This window comes from Chrysochloris asiatica, unplaced genomic scaffold, assembly GCF_000296735.1.
Source record: "Chrysochloris asiatica unplaced genomic scaffold, ChrAsi1.0 scaffold00054, whole genome shotgun sequence".
In the NCBI taxonomy this organism is placed as follows: Eukaryota; Metazoa; Chordata; class Mammalia; order Afrosoricida; family Chrysochloridae; genus Chrysochloris; species Chrysochloris asiatica.
This window is the reverse complement of record NW_006408572.1, coordinates 8175158-8192178: the sequence shown is the minus strand read 5'-3', so window position 1 is coordinate 8192178 and position 17021 is coordinate 8175158. Positions and strand designations below refer to the sequence as shown.

At 47.3% G+C, this 17021-nt stretch overlaps 1 protein-coding gene across 1 annotated transcript; it reads right to left on the bottom strand.

Annotated features, from left to right (window-relative positions):
• Positions 1-3100: 3100 nt before the first annotated feature.
• On the bottom strand, positions 3101-12424 carry ALOX15 (arachidonate 15-lipoxygenase). The gene is made up of 14 exons (XM_006863330.1): positions 12272-12424; positions 10294-10498; positions 10028-10109; positions 9801-9923; positions 9144-9247; positions 8600-8760; positions 7815-7958; positions 6064-6273; positions 4907-4993; positions 4654-4823; positions 4382-4503; positions 3681-3781; positions 3388-3555; positions 3101-3280 (listed from the first exon to the last, which is right to left on the bottom strand). Exons 1-14 carry the CDS (start codon positions 12404-12406, stop codon positions 3101-3103), a joined length of 1992 nt encoding a protein of 663 aa, XP_006863392.1. The 5' UTR covers positions 12407-12424.
• Between the last annotated feature and the right edge of the window lie 4597 nt (positions 12425-17021).

Sequence of the window (17021 nt, the reverse complement as noted above, 5' to 3'; positions counted from 1 at the left end):
GGGAGGGGGGACCTCCTGTAATTGACATCCTTCTTGTCCTGGGTGTGCTCTGTGCCTAAAAAGAAAGAAAACAAATTTCACACCTGATTTAAGAGTAGCTGTTGCACATGGTGATCTCTTAGCTAGGGTAACTCTCCTCCTGTATTTCTTCTTGTGCACCAGCTCTCAAGTCCATTCCAGCCAAACCTTCCTGCTTTCTTTCTATTGAGTCCCACTCCAGCTGCTTATATACCTTCTCCCCCAGTGGGCAAGGAGTTGTCCTAAAACTAAAGCCTGACACTTAAATGATGTCTGAAACAGTAAAAAATTCAGTTCCTGTTTGTAGATAAAAAAGGATAAACAAAATCACAAAAGGAACATCTGAACACTTAATGTTACTGAAACTCTAGCCACTCTGACATCATTTTCTTATCTCATTCCCCATTCCATTTAATAAGCCAGAGGCCAGGGGGCCTCTCCCCAGGGTCCTTTCTCCCAGATCTTCTCCTCAGGGATGGGGACCACTCCCTACAGTCCTTAATCCAAGAACCATGCAATCACCTCTTTAAAAAAAACAGAAACCATACACTCACCTTTAGAAGAACCAAAAACCAGGCCTGTCTCCTGCTACCATGTGTAGTCCTTAGCCTCTGCAATCCTACATGCAGAGATGGTGATCATAGATGCCCTGTAGGAGTGAAGGAACGTGTGTGAAGCCCACCCGGCAATAGGTCTCTAACTAAGGGGTGCCTTGATGAGAGCTACAAGGGAAGCCTTGCATGCCATCAGTAATGGGCTGAGACCACGCTGACCTCATACTTGGAATGTAATTCTTAGATTAAGGGAAAGGCATTTATGTAGGTGGATCACTGTAGCACTGTGTACTCAATCTTTATCTATAGTTACCATAATTAACAAAATTAATCCTTGTATGTATGATTCTCATAAATAAACATTTATCATGTGCTACCTGTTTCCGAACATGATGGAAGTGGTATTGTGATCAAGAAACTGTTTTGTTAATCAGTAACTAAAGATGTATGATCTCTTCCTTCACACACACCCATGGAGATTGTATTTAAGCTCAATCTGTAAAGCAATAAAGCTCTCTCGACTGACTATCTTGAGTCCCCTGCCATCTTCAATTCTCTGTCTGCCTCCAAGGACCCTGTTCCTTCAGGGCTGGTTCCTGCAATGCCCCTCATCTTAAAATCAAGGGTTTTCCAAACGGCCCCGCTGATCACAGCCCTATCCATCCCTGCCGTTAGCAGCTCATTGCTTTGTTCAGTTATGCTCTGGGAGTAGAAGAGGACTGGGACTGATTCAACCCTCCACTTGGGCCTTTTAGGAAGACTGGTCCTATATGGATCCCCTAAGTCTCAGAAAATCAGCCTTCCCATCTGTAGTAGCAAAACTGTAACCAGAAAAAGTTCTAACAATATAGCCAACAATCAGAGGCAGAGTTCAGAGCAAAAAACAAAGCATTTATTGTGTATTGATACACAGAGCACAGGTGAGCAGCAATCTCCCAGATCTGCCTCCCTGAGTTAAAAGGGGAGGGGGCATTTATAGAGTTCTCTAGTGTAGGGTAGGAGTTTAAGGAATGTCAGAAAACTTCTTTGTTGCTTGCTTATCTTGAGTATTGCTGATGGTTCTCATGTTGCCTCTAACAGATACCATTAGCTTTTTCCCAGTGGTGGTTATCAGTGGCTTTCACAAGAAATGTGTAGCTGTTTTTCGCCCTTCCTGAGATAGCCCTTAAAGTAGGGATTAGCTACCAATTAAGAGAAGAAACGGTAGTAATTGACTATGGCAGGTAGTTAGGGAACAAGCTACATTTTATAGCTGTCATATGGCTGTCCAGATGTCATTTAACTTTGGCCAAGCTACAACTTTCCCAGTGCCCTTGGTTTCTCACTGCCCCATTTCACCAACAGCTTCTTCGGTTGATCATTTTCTAAGTGAGCCATGAAATTAAACCTTGGAAATCAAAAATCTTGAGACTCTTCAAGTCCATGGTTAGCTTTGTGCTGTATGTGACTTAAGGGTGTGTGGTAAATCCTATGCAGTTAGTTAAAAAGGTTTATTTGATGTGTTATATTTTGTTTACCCATGTTTTATTTGTTGCTATTGTTGTTAAGTGCCGTCGAGTCGATTGCAACCCATAGTGACCCTGTGTAGGATTTCCAAGGAATAGCTGGTGAGCTTGAACCACTGACCTTGCAATTCAAATGACTTTGAACTGGCACATTAGCCCACAGCACCACACAAGGACTCCATGTTGTATTTGGGACAGTCTATTACATACTAAGGAACTCTGGTAGCTTAGTTGTTACAAATCGGGCTGCGAACCGCAAGGTCAGAAGTTCGAAACTACCAGCTGTTCTGTGGGAGAAAGATGAGGCTTTCTGCTCCCATAAAGATTTACAGTCTCGGAACCCTGTTCAGAGTCACTATGAGTCGGAACCGACTCCACGGCACACAGCCACATTATCGTATTAGTGTAGTGGTTATGAATCGGGCTGTGAACCGCAAGGTCAGCAGTTCAAAACTACCAGCTGTTTCACAGGAGAAATATTAGGCTTTCTGCTCCCATAAAGATTTACAGCCTCAGAAACCCTGTACAGGGCCGCTATGAGTCGGAACCGACTCCACAGCACATAACAACATTATCATACTACTATATTCTGAAACAGGAGTCCCAGGGAGGTACCAAAAAATTAAACAGTTGACTTCTCTCTGAAACACTGACAGTTCTCATTCGCCCAGAGGCACTCTGAAGAAAAGTCTGGTGATCTGCTCCCAAATAGTCACAGCCTTGAAACCCCTGTGGGGCACAGTCAGAATGAACTCAAAGGAAACTGATGGTTGGGGGATCTTTTTTAATTATTTGCTCTGTGGAGGATCTAAATGAAGAGGGAGGAAGAAATGGAAGGAAGAAAGTAACAAGAGAGGGAGGAAAGAAAGGGACCAAGGTCCCTGGGTGGGTGAGACATCTAGAACAAAAATTGTTCACTGGGGACAAGTGGAAGGTGGGATTGAGAAAAGGGATCGGGAAGGTAGGGCTGAAACCACTAAGGGGAGAAGGGTTGTAGCTGAAACAACTACAGGCTCAGGGCACTCAGATGGCCACACTGTTTTCCACCAGACTGGGCCTCAGGTACTCATAGGGCATGACCAACTGTGCATTTCGGGTCTCAATATCCTTATCCATGACAGCCAGCTCCTCCCTGAACTTCTTCAGCACAGCCTTGGGCTCAGGACCTGAGAAATACTCCTCCTTGTGTTGGCCCAGAGCCACCTGGGATGGAGAGAAAAAGGCAGCTGAGAGTCTGATGACGCCCAGCTTGGGGTGCCATGCCTCCCACAGCATCTCTCTGCTTGGGGTCCCAGGCACCTGGCTCTCACCATAATGGGTTGGCGCCTGCCCAGTTGCCAAGTGATGGACATCTGGAGAGAAGCCTGGTGAAAGTTGGGCAGTGTCGCCATCACCGTCTCCAGCGTTGCATCCTTGGTGGTAGGTGGGGGCAACCGCATCGTACAGGGTGTGTTGGGGACCCAAGTGTACCAGTCCAGCTAAGGAGGGGTCAGATGTCTAGAGTCAAGGTCTACTAAACATGAAAACATGTCAGCCCACTTGCATGCAGCCTCCTCCCCGACTCCAGGCCTCAAATTTTCAGCTGCTATCCTATGGTGAGTACCTGGCCCAGGTGAATGGAGGAGTGCTGGCCAGTGCAGGTGAAGATGCACATGGTGACAAAGTGGCAAAGCTGGTCCCGGGTCTGTAAGGTGATAGGAAACCCTGCAAAGGGCAAGGGGTGAGGAGAATGAGAAACCATGAAGCCAGGAATAGAAACAGAGTTCACAAAGACAAGGGAGACCAGGAGTGAGAAGAGGAACCAAGAACTCTCAGTAACCATTGTGGGAATACAACCAAATAGGATGGAGGACATGGAGAGGTCTTCTGGAAGCTCCTTCCCCCACCCCACGCCCCCAGTGGTGTGTGGGATCTGACTCTTACTTGCTGATGAAAGCTGACTTTGTTAAATTCTAGAAATTTAGCAAGCTGGTTAATTTCACACTGGTATCTTTAAATCGATTATGGTGAGAAATTTTTACCATGGCGATGGCAAATGCTACAAACCAGGGCATTTTCTGGAGAGCCAGTTGTTTATTAAACATCTACCAGCAACCACTGGTCCTACTGCATCTGGGACCTAAAGGGTTCTGAGTGCATGAGCTGGGGACCTATCTCTAGCTGAAAGGGTAAGGATTCTAGGAAAGCCTCTGAGAGTTTTCATAGGGGTTGGAAATGTTTCTAGAAGTTTCCATAGGTGTAGAGAGGATTCTGGGAAGTTCCAAGGAGTAGTGCCTCAGGAATCGGGTCAGGCGCTTATCTTACCTCGGTCCTGGGCTCCTAACAGCCCAATTTCAGTGATCTCCCGACACCAGGACTGCAGTTCAAGGTCCTCTTTCACAGCCATATCTGTCTTATAGTGAAGATTCACAATGCCCTCCACATAGCTGCCAGTCAAGGGGTCCATGTGAGCAAGCTAGAGCTGACAAGAGCCCAGGCCCTCCACTCCTTGCCCACATGGCCAGTTTAGCTCCCTTTCCCTAAAATACAGAACTTTTGTTGACCTACACTTTTCCACCCCAATCCCACCAGCTCACCGAGAAGTGATTTCCCAGAGCCGAAGTGCATCTTGGGCATAGTAGCAAGACTTGACTCCCAGGAGCCCCCGGTCAGCCAGATCATCAGGGGGACAAAATGAGCGATAGGTTAGGAAGGCTCCGGCTCGCTTGAGCAGCTCCACATGGCCTCCTCCACCTGTGCTCACCACCTGAAGAGCAAGGATAGGCAGGGTCAGCTGCTCTGTGGGCACAAGGGAGAAGGAACTCCAGCATCCCCCTTTCGCTCCCATACCTGGTCGAAAACTCCCAAGTCAGAGACCAGCCCAGTCCTGGCCCTGAGGTTAATTTCCATGGTGTAGCGCAAGTGAGGAATGATAAGCTAGAGGGAGAGAAACCAGGAAGGACAATGTCAAAGACAGCTGTGACAGGTCCCTGCAGGAAACCAGACTGCAAAGCAGTAAAAGCTTCCAGTCTTCAGGAAAAGCAGACTCCAAGCTCAGGGGCCCATCAATACCAAGAGTCTACAATTGATTTGCATCTCCTAATGACTTCCACAAGCGCTCTGGTAGCGTAGTGGTTACGAATTGGGCTGCGAACTGCAAGGTCAGCAGTTCGAAACTACCAGCTGTTCTGCGGGAGAAAGATGAGGCTTTCTGCTCCCATAAAGATTTATAGCCTCGGAAACCCTGTACAGGGTCGCTATGAGTCAGAACTGACTCCACGGCACATAACCACTACCACCACCAAAGCAATTCACAGCGACCCTGTATAGGGTTTCCAAGGCTTTAAATACTGCAGGAAAAGAAAGTCTTATCTTTCTCCCAAGGAGCGGCTGGTGGGCTCAAACCGCTGAACTTGTGGTTCGAAGTCCAGTGCTTATCCTATAGAGCCACCGTGCTCCTACATATATGTGGTTGTGTATTGTATAAGTATCTATGCTTTATACATAAAAAGAGAGAGATTTTTTTGTCCCTTCCCCCAAGCATTATTTTGCTTCCTTAGGAAGTGATATCTCCTGGTTGAAATGGCCTGGGCTGGCCCCTACCTCTTCTCTCCTTCCCTCTCCCCTTTGGCTATTACTGTTACCTCCTTTGTGATCTTCACACACATCAAGCTTATTCAGCCTCATATTTTAGCTGTTCTTTCTGCCTGAAATACTGTGGCCCTTGATCACATCATAGCTGGCTTCTCAGGGTCTCAGATTCTGTCATCTGTTCAGAAGGACCTTCCTAATCACCCTATCTAAACTCTATCCAAATACTCCATCATATCACCCAGCTGAGACTTTTTGGCCCCTCCCCCCAAGAATTATTTTTGCCTGCTTGGAAAGTGATATTATCACCTCTTGAGCAGACATGGTAAGCCTCCCACACTGAGTTCCCCCAAAAAGGATGTCTAGAAGTGGAGTGTGCCATGGATCAGAGAGAGGAGCAGGGAATGAAGCGATACCTTGAAGATAGGATGTATCGATGGCAGGCACCTCATGGTGGCCACAGCAAATACCTCAGCCATCAAGTGTCCCCTTAGAAGATGAGACTGCAGCTCATGAAGCTGGAAGTCTGCGCTCCGGACCCAGCATTTGGCCAGGAGCCAGACCATCGGGGGATCTGTGGGCAGGAAAAGTGGTGGAGGGGGAGCTCCGATGCGTGGAAGCTGGAGCTTGAGGAAAAAGAAGATTAAAGAAAAAAAAAAAAGAAATTAGTGCTGTGCCCAGCAGGTTCCTCCACCCTAGCAGGTTTAACCTCACCTCTGGTAGTGCAGTGGTTATGAGTCAGGCTGCTAACCTCAAAGTCAGCAGTCGGAAACTACCAACTGTTCCGCGGGAGAAAGATGAGGCTTTCTGCTCATAAAGATTTACAGCCTCGGAAATCCTATGCAGGGTCACTATGAGTCGGAACCGACTCCACAGCACACCACCACCATCTTCCTCCAAATCACCTGGGACTTCTCCATCTTCCTGCTGCTACCCCCTCTTCCCTACCTACAGCTATTCTGTATTTTCTCCCCACTCAGTGCGCTGGCATTATGCAAGTTTCTGCCCTCAAATTTCTGCAGAAACCACTCTTCCACTGCTTTCTCCAGGTTCCACTTCCCCTTTCAGACTCTTCAGTATGTACCACCCTCTACTTCCTTCATCCCACGCTCTTTTTCAGAATATCAGCCTCTTTCTGATTTTTCAACACCACCTCTACTACACAGATGACTAAGTTCCTAGTTCTCAGATATCTGATGTTGTTAAGTGCCATGGAGTCTGTTCCGACTCATAGCAACCCTGTATAGCGTTTCGACGAGTAGTTGGTAGGTCTAAGTTACTGACCTTGTGGTTAGCAGTCCAGAGCTTATCCTACAAGGACACACCTGCTAAGCATTATAACTTGAAAGTGTCCCCGTTACCTCAAAGTTGGCAAGACAAAAGCACACTTCAGCATCTTTTCCTCTCACTCTGTGTCCTATTTCAGTTTCTGCTTTGCCTAGCTCCTCCTTTTCCACTTTCCTTGATACGGATCAGTTCAATCTTCCTCTGCAGCTCCATCCACCTTCTTTATTCACCACCAACACTACTCCCCTATCTGAATCCATTACTTCTGCCTGGAGCACTGGCTGTAACATCCTACCCAAATTCCTGTATCCAGTATTTCCCTTCTCCAATGCATTCTGAACACCACTGCCAGACAGTATAACAGCCTTCCCCTACTTTCCATGTTCCTTCTCATGTGGCATCCAGGGCCCACCACAGTGAGCCCCTCTCACCTCATATTATTCCCAAATAACCCAGTTCAACTGTTCTCTGGGACTTTCCTGACTCCTACAGTCAGTACCATGACAGTTCTTCAGCCCTGACTCTGTCCTCAGGGACTTCCTCTGAACTAGTAGATTATTCGGAGTACTGCTTAGGCACCGTAGGATAAGCAGTGAACGGCTAATCACAAGGTCAGCAGTTCAAACCCACCAGTCACTTCTCAGAAACCCTTTACAGGGTGGGTCTCTTCTAGTCAGAACCGATTCAACGGTACTTAATAACAACAGTTGCTTATTCAGAATTGGCCTAGTCTAGTTCTCCACCTCAGCTTTAAAATCCTTGAAGTAGAGGGCTTTCTTATCTCTCCCACTACCAGAACACAATGACATTGCACAAAGTGGATTTGTGCATGAAGGGTGGAGGCTCAAACTCTGGGAGCAAGAGTTTTGGGTTCCCTCACCTGGATGACCATGGGCAAGAGTTTCCCATCAGGCTGCAACTTCAGCATGACCAGAGGGGCTGCCAGGTGCTGCTGGTTACACAGGATGACATTGGCCTTGATCCCATCCAGCAAGGAGAAGTCAGCTTCAAACAGGGTGTCTTCCTGGATCGGGAGAGAGAGAGCAAGGGTTGCTATCAGCAAAAAGCATCTTCTTTCCACTCCGATTCTCAAAAGGGAGAAGACAGGAACTGACTTTTCTCCATTACCTACTTTGTATCAGGCAATGGATCAGGCACACATTACCTCACATAATCTTCATGTGTGTTTGAATTCATCCCAGAGAAAACAGATGGTCAAAGAGGTTGGGTATCTTGTCTGAGCTTACCAATAGCAGAGCCAGGATTTAAACTCAAGTCTACCTTAGTTTATAACTACACTGGAATTCTCTATTTCAATTAACCCATGTTGACTCTTAACTCCATCACTGACCCTGATCCTCTTAATCCAAGATCCATATCACCCCCTGAATCCTTAGCACCAAGGACCAGTTGCATTTCTTCATTTTGACTCTGTCTTTATCACACACCCTCCCTCCACAGTGTGGTTATTCTCGTGCGGGGAGGAAGACCATGCTGCTGCCCTTCTCCAAGATGAGTCCCTTGTTGCTACTGGCAACAAGCCCCCAACTACAAGTGGACCCTGCAGCAGCACTATTGATGCTGACCATACCTCATTTCATTCCATCTCCATCCATGTCTCATTGGTTTTTTGTTGTGTTTGTTTGTTTGTTTTTATGTCCCTACCTGGAGCTCCTTCTCCAGCTGGGCCTGCAGCTCCTCCATCCCTGAAGGAAACACTAGACGGCTGGGAAGACGCGTGGAGCGTCTGAGCAGCATGGGATTGGCTCCGTTGAAAAACTGGTACCCAAATAAAGCATCCTCCTTCCAGGAATCCCGCACTCGTTCTGGAGATGGCATTTATTAAACATGCTGGTGGGATCTGAGCTGGTGGTCCTTCCAAACCCTACTGAAGCATCTCCATCCCCACCTGATGCTGGCCCATTTCAAGGCTCCAGGCTTTTGGTCCCCAAACCCACTTATTTCCATTCCCCTGGATTTGGTGGGATCTAGGGGAAATAGTGGCGCTCTGGTAGCGCACTGGTTACACATCAAGCTGAGAACCTTAAGGTCAGCAGTTCGAAACTACTAGCTGCTCCACGAGAGAAAGAGGAGGCTTTCTGCTCCCGTAAAGATTTATAGCCTCGGAAACCCTGTACAGGATGGCTATGACTCGGTTCCATGGCACATAACCACCACCAGGGAAAATAGTGGAGTGGGAGGTACTGACCAGCCAGCTTGCTTTGGCCACACCAGAAAATCCGATTGAAGTCGTCCAGATCATTCCAACAAGTCAGAACATTTAAAGAGTCTTTGACAGCTAGTTCTGCCAATCTTCAGGGAAGGATGAGACGAAGAGTTTGAGAATTAGTCTGAGAATCAGACATTGCAACTGTAAAGTTGCCCTAACTGACTCCATTTTTTGAATCATGAATAGCCCCTGTATGTTAAGTCCTGCCTGAGCAGAAAAGTTTTAAGTAGGAACTTTCTCTGCTGCACCTCCCCTTCCCCTCCTAACCATAGCTTATTTCTGCTTCTGTCAAACGGTGTGTGCATACACCCAACCCCTAGGCTCTCTCTAGATAACTGTCCCAGCAGATGAACCCCTAGCTCCACCCTAATGGCTTATGCACATACCCTTACCCATGGTTTCTGCAAGATAATGTCAGACTGCCTATGTATATACTCTTTGAAAAATTAGGTTCAGGGCTGCAGTCATTCCCGCTTTTAGGGAGGCTGTAGTCGCTGGCCAGCTAATAAAGGCTTCCTTGCTGATCCTGAGAGTCTTGAGTGGTCATCTGGGTAAATTGAGGCCCTGTACAGTCCATAACCCATCTGCCTTGGATAGACCAGTCACTTCCCTTTCATACTGCCCCCTTATTCTTACCCCCTGGCCAGTGAACCTTCAAAGTCCATTTTCTTGTCCTCCAGGAACCGCTCATCCACAGGCAGGTCACATAGTCTAGCCCCAGCCACATTCAGGATGAGTCCATCCTTCCAGTTACCCCACCTGTGAGGGACGAGGAGGAAATTAAGTCAGGGATTTGTACTTAGGAAGGGTCAGCAACACAGAGGCTCAGGAAGAGTAGGGAGGGGCCTGGGAAGAGAGCTAACCGGTACAACTTCCTTCTCTCCTCCAGTTCCTCCTCCCTGTGTTTCTTGAACAGGCCTTGAGGGTCGTCAACCACCGTGCGGCCTATGAGAAGGGAGGAATGAGTTTTCTTCAGCGGTGTCTCCCACCCCTGTCATCGCTGCACCCCAGCGAGCCCTCTGTCTGGCCCCTGTGGGAATCACTCCTCCCCAAAGCCTCTCTGTGCAGCCCCAGTTTCCTGTGTGCCCCAGAAGCCTCCCCCACACCCACTCGCACACCCTGCGCTCACCAGTGCCCTCCGGCAGGCTCAGGACGCCATCGCCCTCTACCCAGCGGTAACAAGGGAACCTGAACTCGTCTCCGCTGTTCCCGGGACCTTGCACGGAGATCCAGTTGCAAAACCAGGCGTCGTCCTGAAGGAGGCGCCGTTTGCGCAGCTTCACAAACAGCAGCTGCCCCAAGTACTCCGACACGTCCACTTTGAATTCCTCCTCCTGTCGGGTCAGAAAAGGTTCAGAATCAGGTAGACCCCGCGGAAGATTTACCCGAGCTGAGCCCTGGTCCCACTGGACGCCGTAGATGTCCGTGAAAGCGACGCAAAGGGACCCAAAAAGAGAAAGGGTGCGCATCGAACAGATGCTCCCACGACTCCATCCTTGTGAAGCAGGAGAGGGGAGATGATGGGAGGTGTCATCCTTCCTTTACTCTTTCTTCCTCTAGTCCCTAACTGTGCCTAGTACTGTGTTGAACACGGGACCCAGCGCGAGTAAGACTCCACGCCTCCCACGCCCCCCAACTTCTCCCGCCGCCTGCTAGCCAGAGGTCCCAAGCAGCTCGGGTGTGGAGAGGATTTAGTCAGGGGAAATGCAAGAGAGGGAAAGAAGTGCCAACCAGAGGCCAAGAGAGGACGGGCAGCTTCCAGTAGGTGATGGGCTGAGTGCCAATGTAAGGAAATAAGCCCGCCCAGTTTAGTTAAGGATCTCGGAAGTCAACAGCTTTGAATTTGGACCTGAGGACAAGAAGGGTTTTACGTTGTTGTTGTTGTTAAGTGCCATCGAGTCGGTTCCGACCCATAACGACCCTGTACAGTGTTTCTGAGGCTGTAAATCTTCACGGGAGCAGAAAGCCTCATCTTTCTCCCGCAGAGCGGCTGGTAGTTTCGAAAAGCTTTGAATTTGGACCTGAGGACAAGAAGGATTTTATGTAGAGAGATGTATTGGGGAGAAATCCCTCTGGCTGTAGGAAATAAGCCGGTAGAGGAGTAGGTGAACTGGAGATGGCGGATGGTGGGGGACAAGATGAACATCAGAGAAGCGATGCAGGAGACACCCTCGAGCTAAGATAGGCAGCGCAGCATCCAGGTTAGACGGAGACGAAGAGGGGTTAGAAACGCGGCTGATTACCCAGGTTTCTGATCATCCGGAGCTGGGGAAAACTGGAAGGAAAGTCTAGAGATGAAAGAGAGGGAGGTCCTCCTTTGTGCCTTTGAGAAGTCCGTGGGACAGATCTGGAGATCTGGAAGAGGGAGCTGGACAAGCCATGGGAATTCAGGGCGGGCGAAGAGAAAAGTAACAAAAGCTGGGGCGAACACCAGGTAGATATTGTGGTAGGAGAAGCGAAGGGGGTCGGGAAATTGAGAACTTCCCATCTCTTGGCTTCTATTTGTTATCCCGGGTGATAATGCCCGAAAGCGAAATCGGAGTTCTAGAAATCAAGGTGATGGTTTGAGTACCAGCTTTTGTTGGTGGTCTTGTTAAGTGCCGACTCATAGCGACCCTGCATAGGGTTTCTGAGGAGTTGCCGGTGAGTTCAAACCCGACCTGTGGTTAGCAGCCCAGTGCTTATTCTACAGGGACACACCAGAACTCGAGCCTTTAGGAATATGTAAACCGGAAGGTGGAGTCCTAGTGTGGCGCTGCAGGTTAATGCGCTGGACTACAAAGTCAGCTTGAACCGCAAGGTCGCAGGTTTAAGGTCACCAGCCGCTCCTTGGAAACCCTATCCAGGGTCGCTATGAGTCGGAACCGACTCGACGGCACTTAACAACAACAAACACAGATTTGGCCAGACTGATCCAGAGGCGCTCAGGGATATCCTCTTAATTCCAAGGAATCCGGGAGGTTGGACCATTTATTGAGCGCCAACTGTGTGCCACGTACCGCGCTCAAGCGCTTCACCCTGCGGAGAATCGCAGAAAACGCATCCCTCCCCGGTTTTAGACTCACTTAGGACCAGGGCACAACCCACCCTGCCCGACCCTCTCTCACCTTGTCCCGCATCGGGCGCAGGCGAGTGCCGACGGCTGCCTCCCCGTGATGGCCCACCAGCCACATTTGCACTTGATTACTGGATCCCGCGTAAAGCGAAGCTCCGGTAGACACGCGGATGCGGTAGATACCCATCTTGCCAAAGGACGTTTCGGGCCTCTGCGGGAATAGAGTGGAGGCCACAAATAACTTAACCGGAGACCCCACCCCCTTGGAAACTTTGACGGTGTGGGTGGTAAGTCTCCAGCCAACCCCGTGGCGGGGCCAAACGCTGGAGAAACACACATTCCAGAGTTCAGCCTCAAACCCAAGAATGTGTGTGTGGGGGGGGGGGGTCCTGGCGCGAAGTAGAGGGTGGGTAAGGGGTGGGAAGTGTTGCTGCACATCAGAATTTGGATAGAAAGCAGACAGGAAGAAGAAATCAAAATCAAGTCTGGAAGTACACACACACACACATCCTGCCCTCCTGGCTAGTTTGCCCCTGTAAAGGATGATGCTTGAGGGTGAAGGGAGCAAGGAAACTGAATTTTGAGGTAGAATTTGTGGAAGATACAGTTGGGCTACGAAATTATTCAACCAACTTTGAAAACTTGCCTCCCTTGTGCCAGACTCAGAGGTCCATTCCTTTCTAGCTTTAAAGCCTCTGCCTCCCTGTTGTTGCAGGATAAAAAGCCAAATTCCTAGGCATTCATTTAAAGACATTGCCAACCAGGCTGCCTTGGTCCAACGCACCCCATCCTCACCTCTCACTCCTCCGTGTTAGGTTACGGTCAGTGTTTCTCAGAGCCTGCCAGGTGTTTCCCTCTGGGATGTCTTTGTCTCTGCAGCCCTAACTTCTGGAAAATCTGACTTCCTTCAAACTTTGAGTTTCCATATGCTTTGGGATTGGTCCCGATTTGTGGCAGCTTCATGTGTGTCAAAGGAGAACTGCTCCGTAGGATTTTTGTTCCATAGGGTTTTCAAGGACGGCTTTTTTGGAAGTAGATCGCCAGATTTTTCTTCCAAGTTACGCCTGGGTGGATTTCAACTGCCAATCTTTCTGTTAGCAGTCAACACTTCAATTATTTGCACCACTCAGGGACTCCAAACATGCTTATTTAATAAACAAATAATGGTTGATTCCTACTCTTGGCAGTCCCAAGTGTAGAACTCCACAGGGTTTTCTTGCTGGCGATCTTCAAGAAAGCAGATCACCCGACCTTTCTTTCTCTATAGTGCTATTGGGTAAACTCCAACCACAAACCATTGAGTTAGTTGTCCAGCACAAACCATTTGCACCTTCCAGGATCTCCAAACCCTGGTTGTTGTTGTTGTTGTTAAGTGCCGTCGAGTCGGTTCCGACCCATAGCGACCCTGTACAGGGTTTCTGAGGGTGTAAATCTTTACGGGAGTAGAAAGCCTCATCTTTCTCCCGTGGAGCGGCTGGTAGTTTCGAACCGCTGACCTTAAGGTTCGCAGCCCGATTCGTAACCACTACGCTACCAAACCCTGGTTAGACTCCAGTTTTCCACTGAAGTCTTCCTTGGTCATTTTACCTTCTCCCAGAGCTAATCAGCTCTCCTTTTAGAGTTTCCATGTATTGTAAAGATTTCTACTTTACACACTTACTACTGCATTGTAATCATCTCGGTTACGTCTCTGTCTCCCACTAATATGAGCTCCTCTTACCAAGAACCAGCTTAACTTCCTCATTTGTGTTTCTGCTGAATTTCGCAGTGTGTCAGGGCTTGTGGATGTTAATCAATCTTTGTTGAAACACAGTGACCTGAAATATCAATTATAAATCATTCCTTCACTTGGAGGAGAATAAAGGCAAACAGATCATTGCCAAAATAAATAATAAGGGAGGAGGAAATACTACCTAATTCATTTCATGTAGCTAGTTTTGTCTGAGAGTCTTGGTGTGGTGCTGTGTGGGTTAATGAGCTGGACTGCAAGGTCGGTTTGAACCGCAAGGTCAGCGGTTCAAGCTCACCAGACACTCCTCAGAAACCCTACACTGGGTTGCCAGGAGTCGTAACTGACTCAACAGCACTTAATAACAACAGCATTATCCTTATACTAAAAAAACCAAAGACAGTACAGCCATACACTGCATAACCTCCATCCAGGCAAATGCCTATCACAAATAAGTCTGTGGTCCCAATCCCTGAGTTACAATTTTGAGTTACAGAGAATGGTTCCTAATAACAAATGAGCACTACTTTGCAATGTGCATCAAAACATTAGTGTTGTATTATCATGTTGAAAATGTTTTAATGTACCTGGAAATATTATTTTAATTGTTTATGCATGGAAATACACACTTTAGATACAAACTCCTAACTGTTCCAATTTATGTACAAATTCAACTAAAGGCAGATTTAGAAACAGAGCTCATTCATAATCCTAGGAGTGTTCACACAACATCCGAATCACATAATATGCTGTTTCATGGAACGCACCGTGAGCATCAGCAATACATACCTTTACAAGAAGTAAAAAGCAAAGTAAATAATAAGGGAATATTAAAGTGATATTAAAGAATACCAGAAACCTGGTAAAACAGGTTAAATAGAGGAAAATCTGTCTCTAAAACCTGACTTTCTGGTTTATTACTTCAGTAGTAAATCCATTCCCATGTTTGAGAATTCAAAAGATACAAAGTGGTGTTCAGTGGTGTCTCCCTCCCTTTCCGCTCTAAACCACCAGTTACCCCACCCACAACAACCACTGTTACCAGTTACTTACATGTACATTGACAAGAAAATGCATGCTTATTCTTTCGTCATTTTCCTGCACATTGTAGTATACTTTGCACATTGTTCAGTACCTTGTAACGTCCACAAATGCTGTCACATATTATAACATAAATCCAGAGATCATTCTCTATCAGTATATAAAGCACTGCCTTATTCTTTCTAAGGTTGCTAGTGTTTGGCTATACCATAACATACCCAGTAGTTAACTGACTTCTAGTTGAACCCTGAACTCATGGCAACCCCATGCGCAATGGAACGATAGGATGCCCCAATCCTGTACCAGTCCCATGGTCCGTTGCAGATCAGATCATTGTAATTCATAGGGCTTTCTTTCTTTCTTTTTTAAATTACTGCCCCCTCACCCTGCATTGGCTGATTTAAACAAAAATCTTTTTTATTATGAATTGAGTGAAGGTGTACAGACAGGATCATCAGTTTTACATTCAACAAATCTTACAATTTGTTTCTCTCAATGATTGCAATCTCCTCCATACAACAGTATCCCTCTACCTCCCTGTGGTTCTGATTTTCATTCCACCCCCACTTCCCATACCATCTCAACTGTGTTTTTAGGTAAATATCGCCCTTTTGATTTTGAATAATTGGCTGTTCCATCATTCCTAGTGAGCATATCTTATTAGTGTTGTGGTCCCCTCTATATACCTATCTACAGCTTGGGTAAAACTTGAGTCACGATGTGAATTCCACCTGAAGGGCGGTCCCAGGTCCACAGTCTCAGGTTCCTTCAGTCTCTTTCTGACCACTAAACACACTCTTTAAATATATATATATATATATATCCCTGCACAGAGTTTCCGAGGCTGCAAATCTTTACGGGAGCAAAATGTCTCATCTTTCTCCCGTGGAGCAGCTGGTAGGTTCGAACTGCTGACCTTGAGGTTTGCAGCCTGATTAGTAACCACTACCTACCAGAGCTCCTTGGAGAAAGAGCCGTGGTTTGCGACGGAACCAAGCAAGCGGAGGCCGGGGTTCGCGCGCCCTTGGACCAGACGAGAGAGCGCGGGTTCAAACCACGCCGACGACGCCGGCTTGTCGACCGCCACCGCCCCCCACCCCCAGCTCCCCCACTGCCACAAGACAGCCCGGCCCAACGAGACCCTCCCCCGACTCAAGGGTGGGGGAGAGGCGCAGGCCGCCTTATAGTGTGTATGTATAGTATGTATATATGGTGGTTACGAATATAGTATGTATATATGGTGGTTACGAATCGGGCTGTGAACTGTAAGGTCAGCAGTTCGAAACTACCAGCAGCTCCGCGGGAGAAAGATGAGGCTTTCTGCTCCCGTAAGGATTTACAGCCTCGGAAACCCTGTACAGGGTCGCTATGGGTCGGAACCGACTCTACAGCACTTAACAACAACATATATATATGGTATATATGTATATATATGGTGTGTATATATGGTGTGTGTGTATATATGTATATGGTGTGTGTATATATATATGGTGTATGTATATGTGTGATGTGTCTATATATTTGGTGTATATGTGTGTAGTGTGCATATATATATGGTGTGTAGATATATATGTGGTGTGTGTGTATATATATGGTGTGTGTATATATATATGGTGTATATATATATAATATGTGGTGTGTGTATATATATATGGTGTGTTTATATATAGTGTGTATATATGGTGTGTGTGTGTATATATATATATATATATAGTGTGTGTGTGTATATATATATATGGTGTGTGTGTATCTATATATTGTTGTTGTTGTTATGTGCCGTGGAGTCGGTTCCGACTCATAGCGACCCTGTGCAGGGTTTCCGAGGCTGTAAATCTTTACAGGAGCAGAACGCCTCATCTATTTCCCACGGAATAGCTGGTAGTTTCGAACTGCTGACCTTGCGGTTCGCAGCCCGATTCATAACCACTACACTACCAGAGCTCCTTATATAGTTGTTGTTAAGTTGCCGCGAGTCGATTCCGACCCATAGCGACCCTGTATAGGGTTTCCAAGGAGAAGCTGGTGAGCTTGA

Excerpts from the sequence above, each read along its gene's own strand:
- ALOX15 (XM_006863330.1), bottom strand. The coding sequence starts at position 12,406 with ATGGGTATCTACCGCATCCGCGTGTCTACCGGAGCTTCGCTTTACGCG. Across the intron at positions 9,248-9,800 it reads GAAGGTTCACTGGCCAGGGG|ATTGGCAGAACTAGCTGTCA; the intron begins GTAAGAATAAGG and ends CCTTCCCTGAAG. Across the intron at positions 3,281-3,387 it reads GCAGGCGCCAACCCATTATG|GTGGCTCTGGGCCAACACAA; the intron begins GTGAGAGCCAGG and ends TCTCCATCCCAG.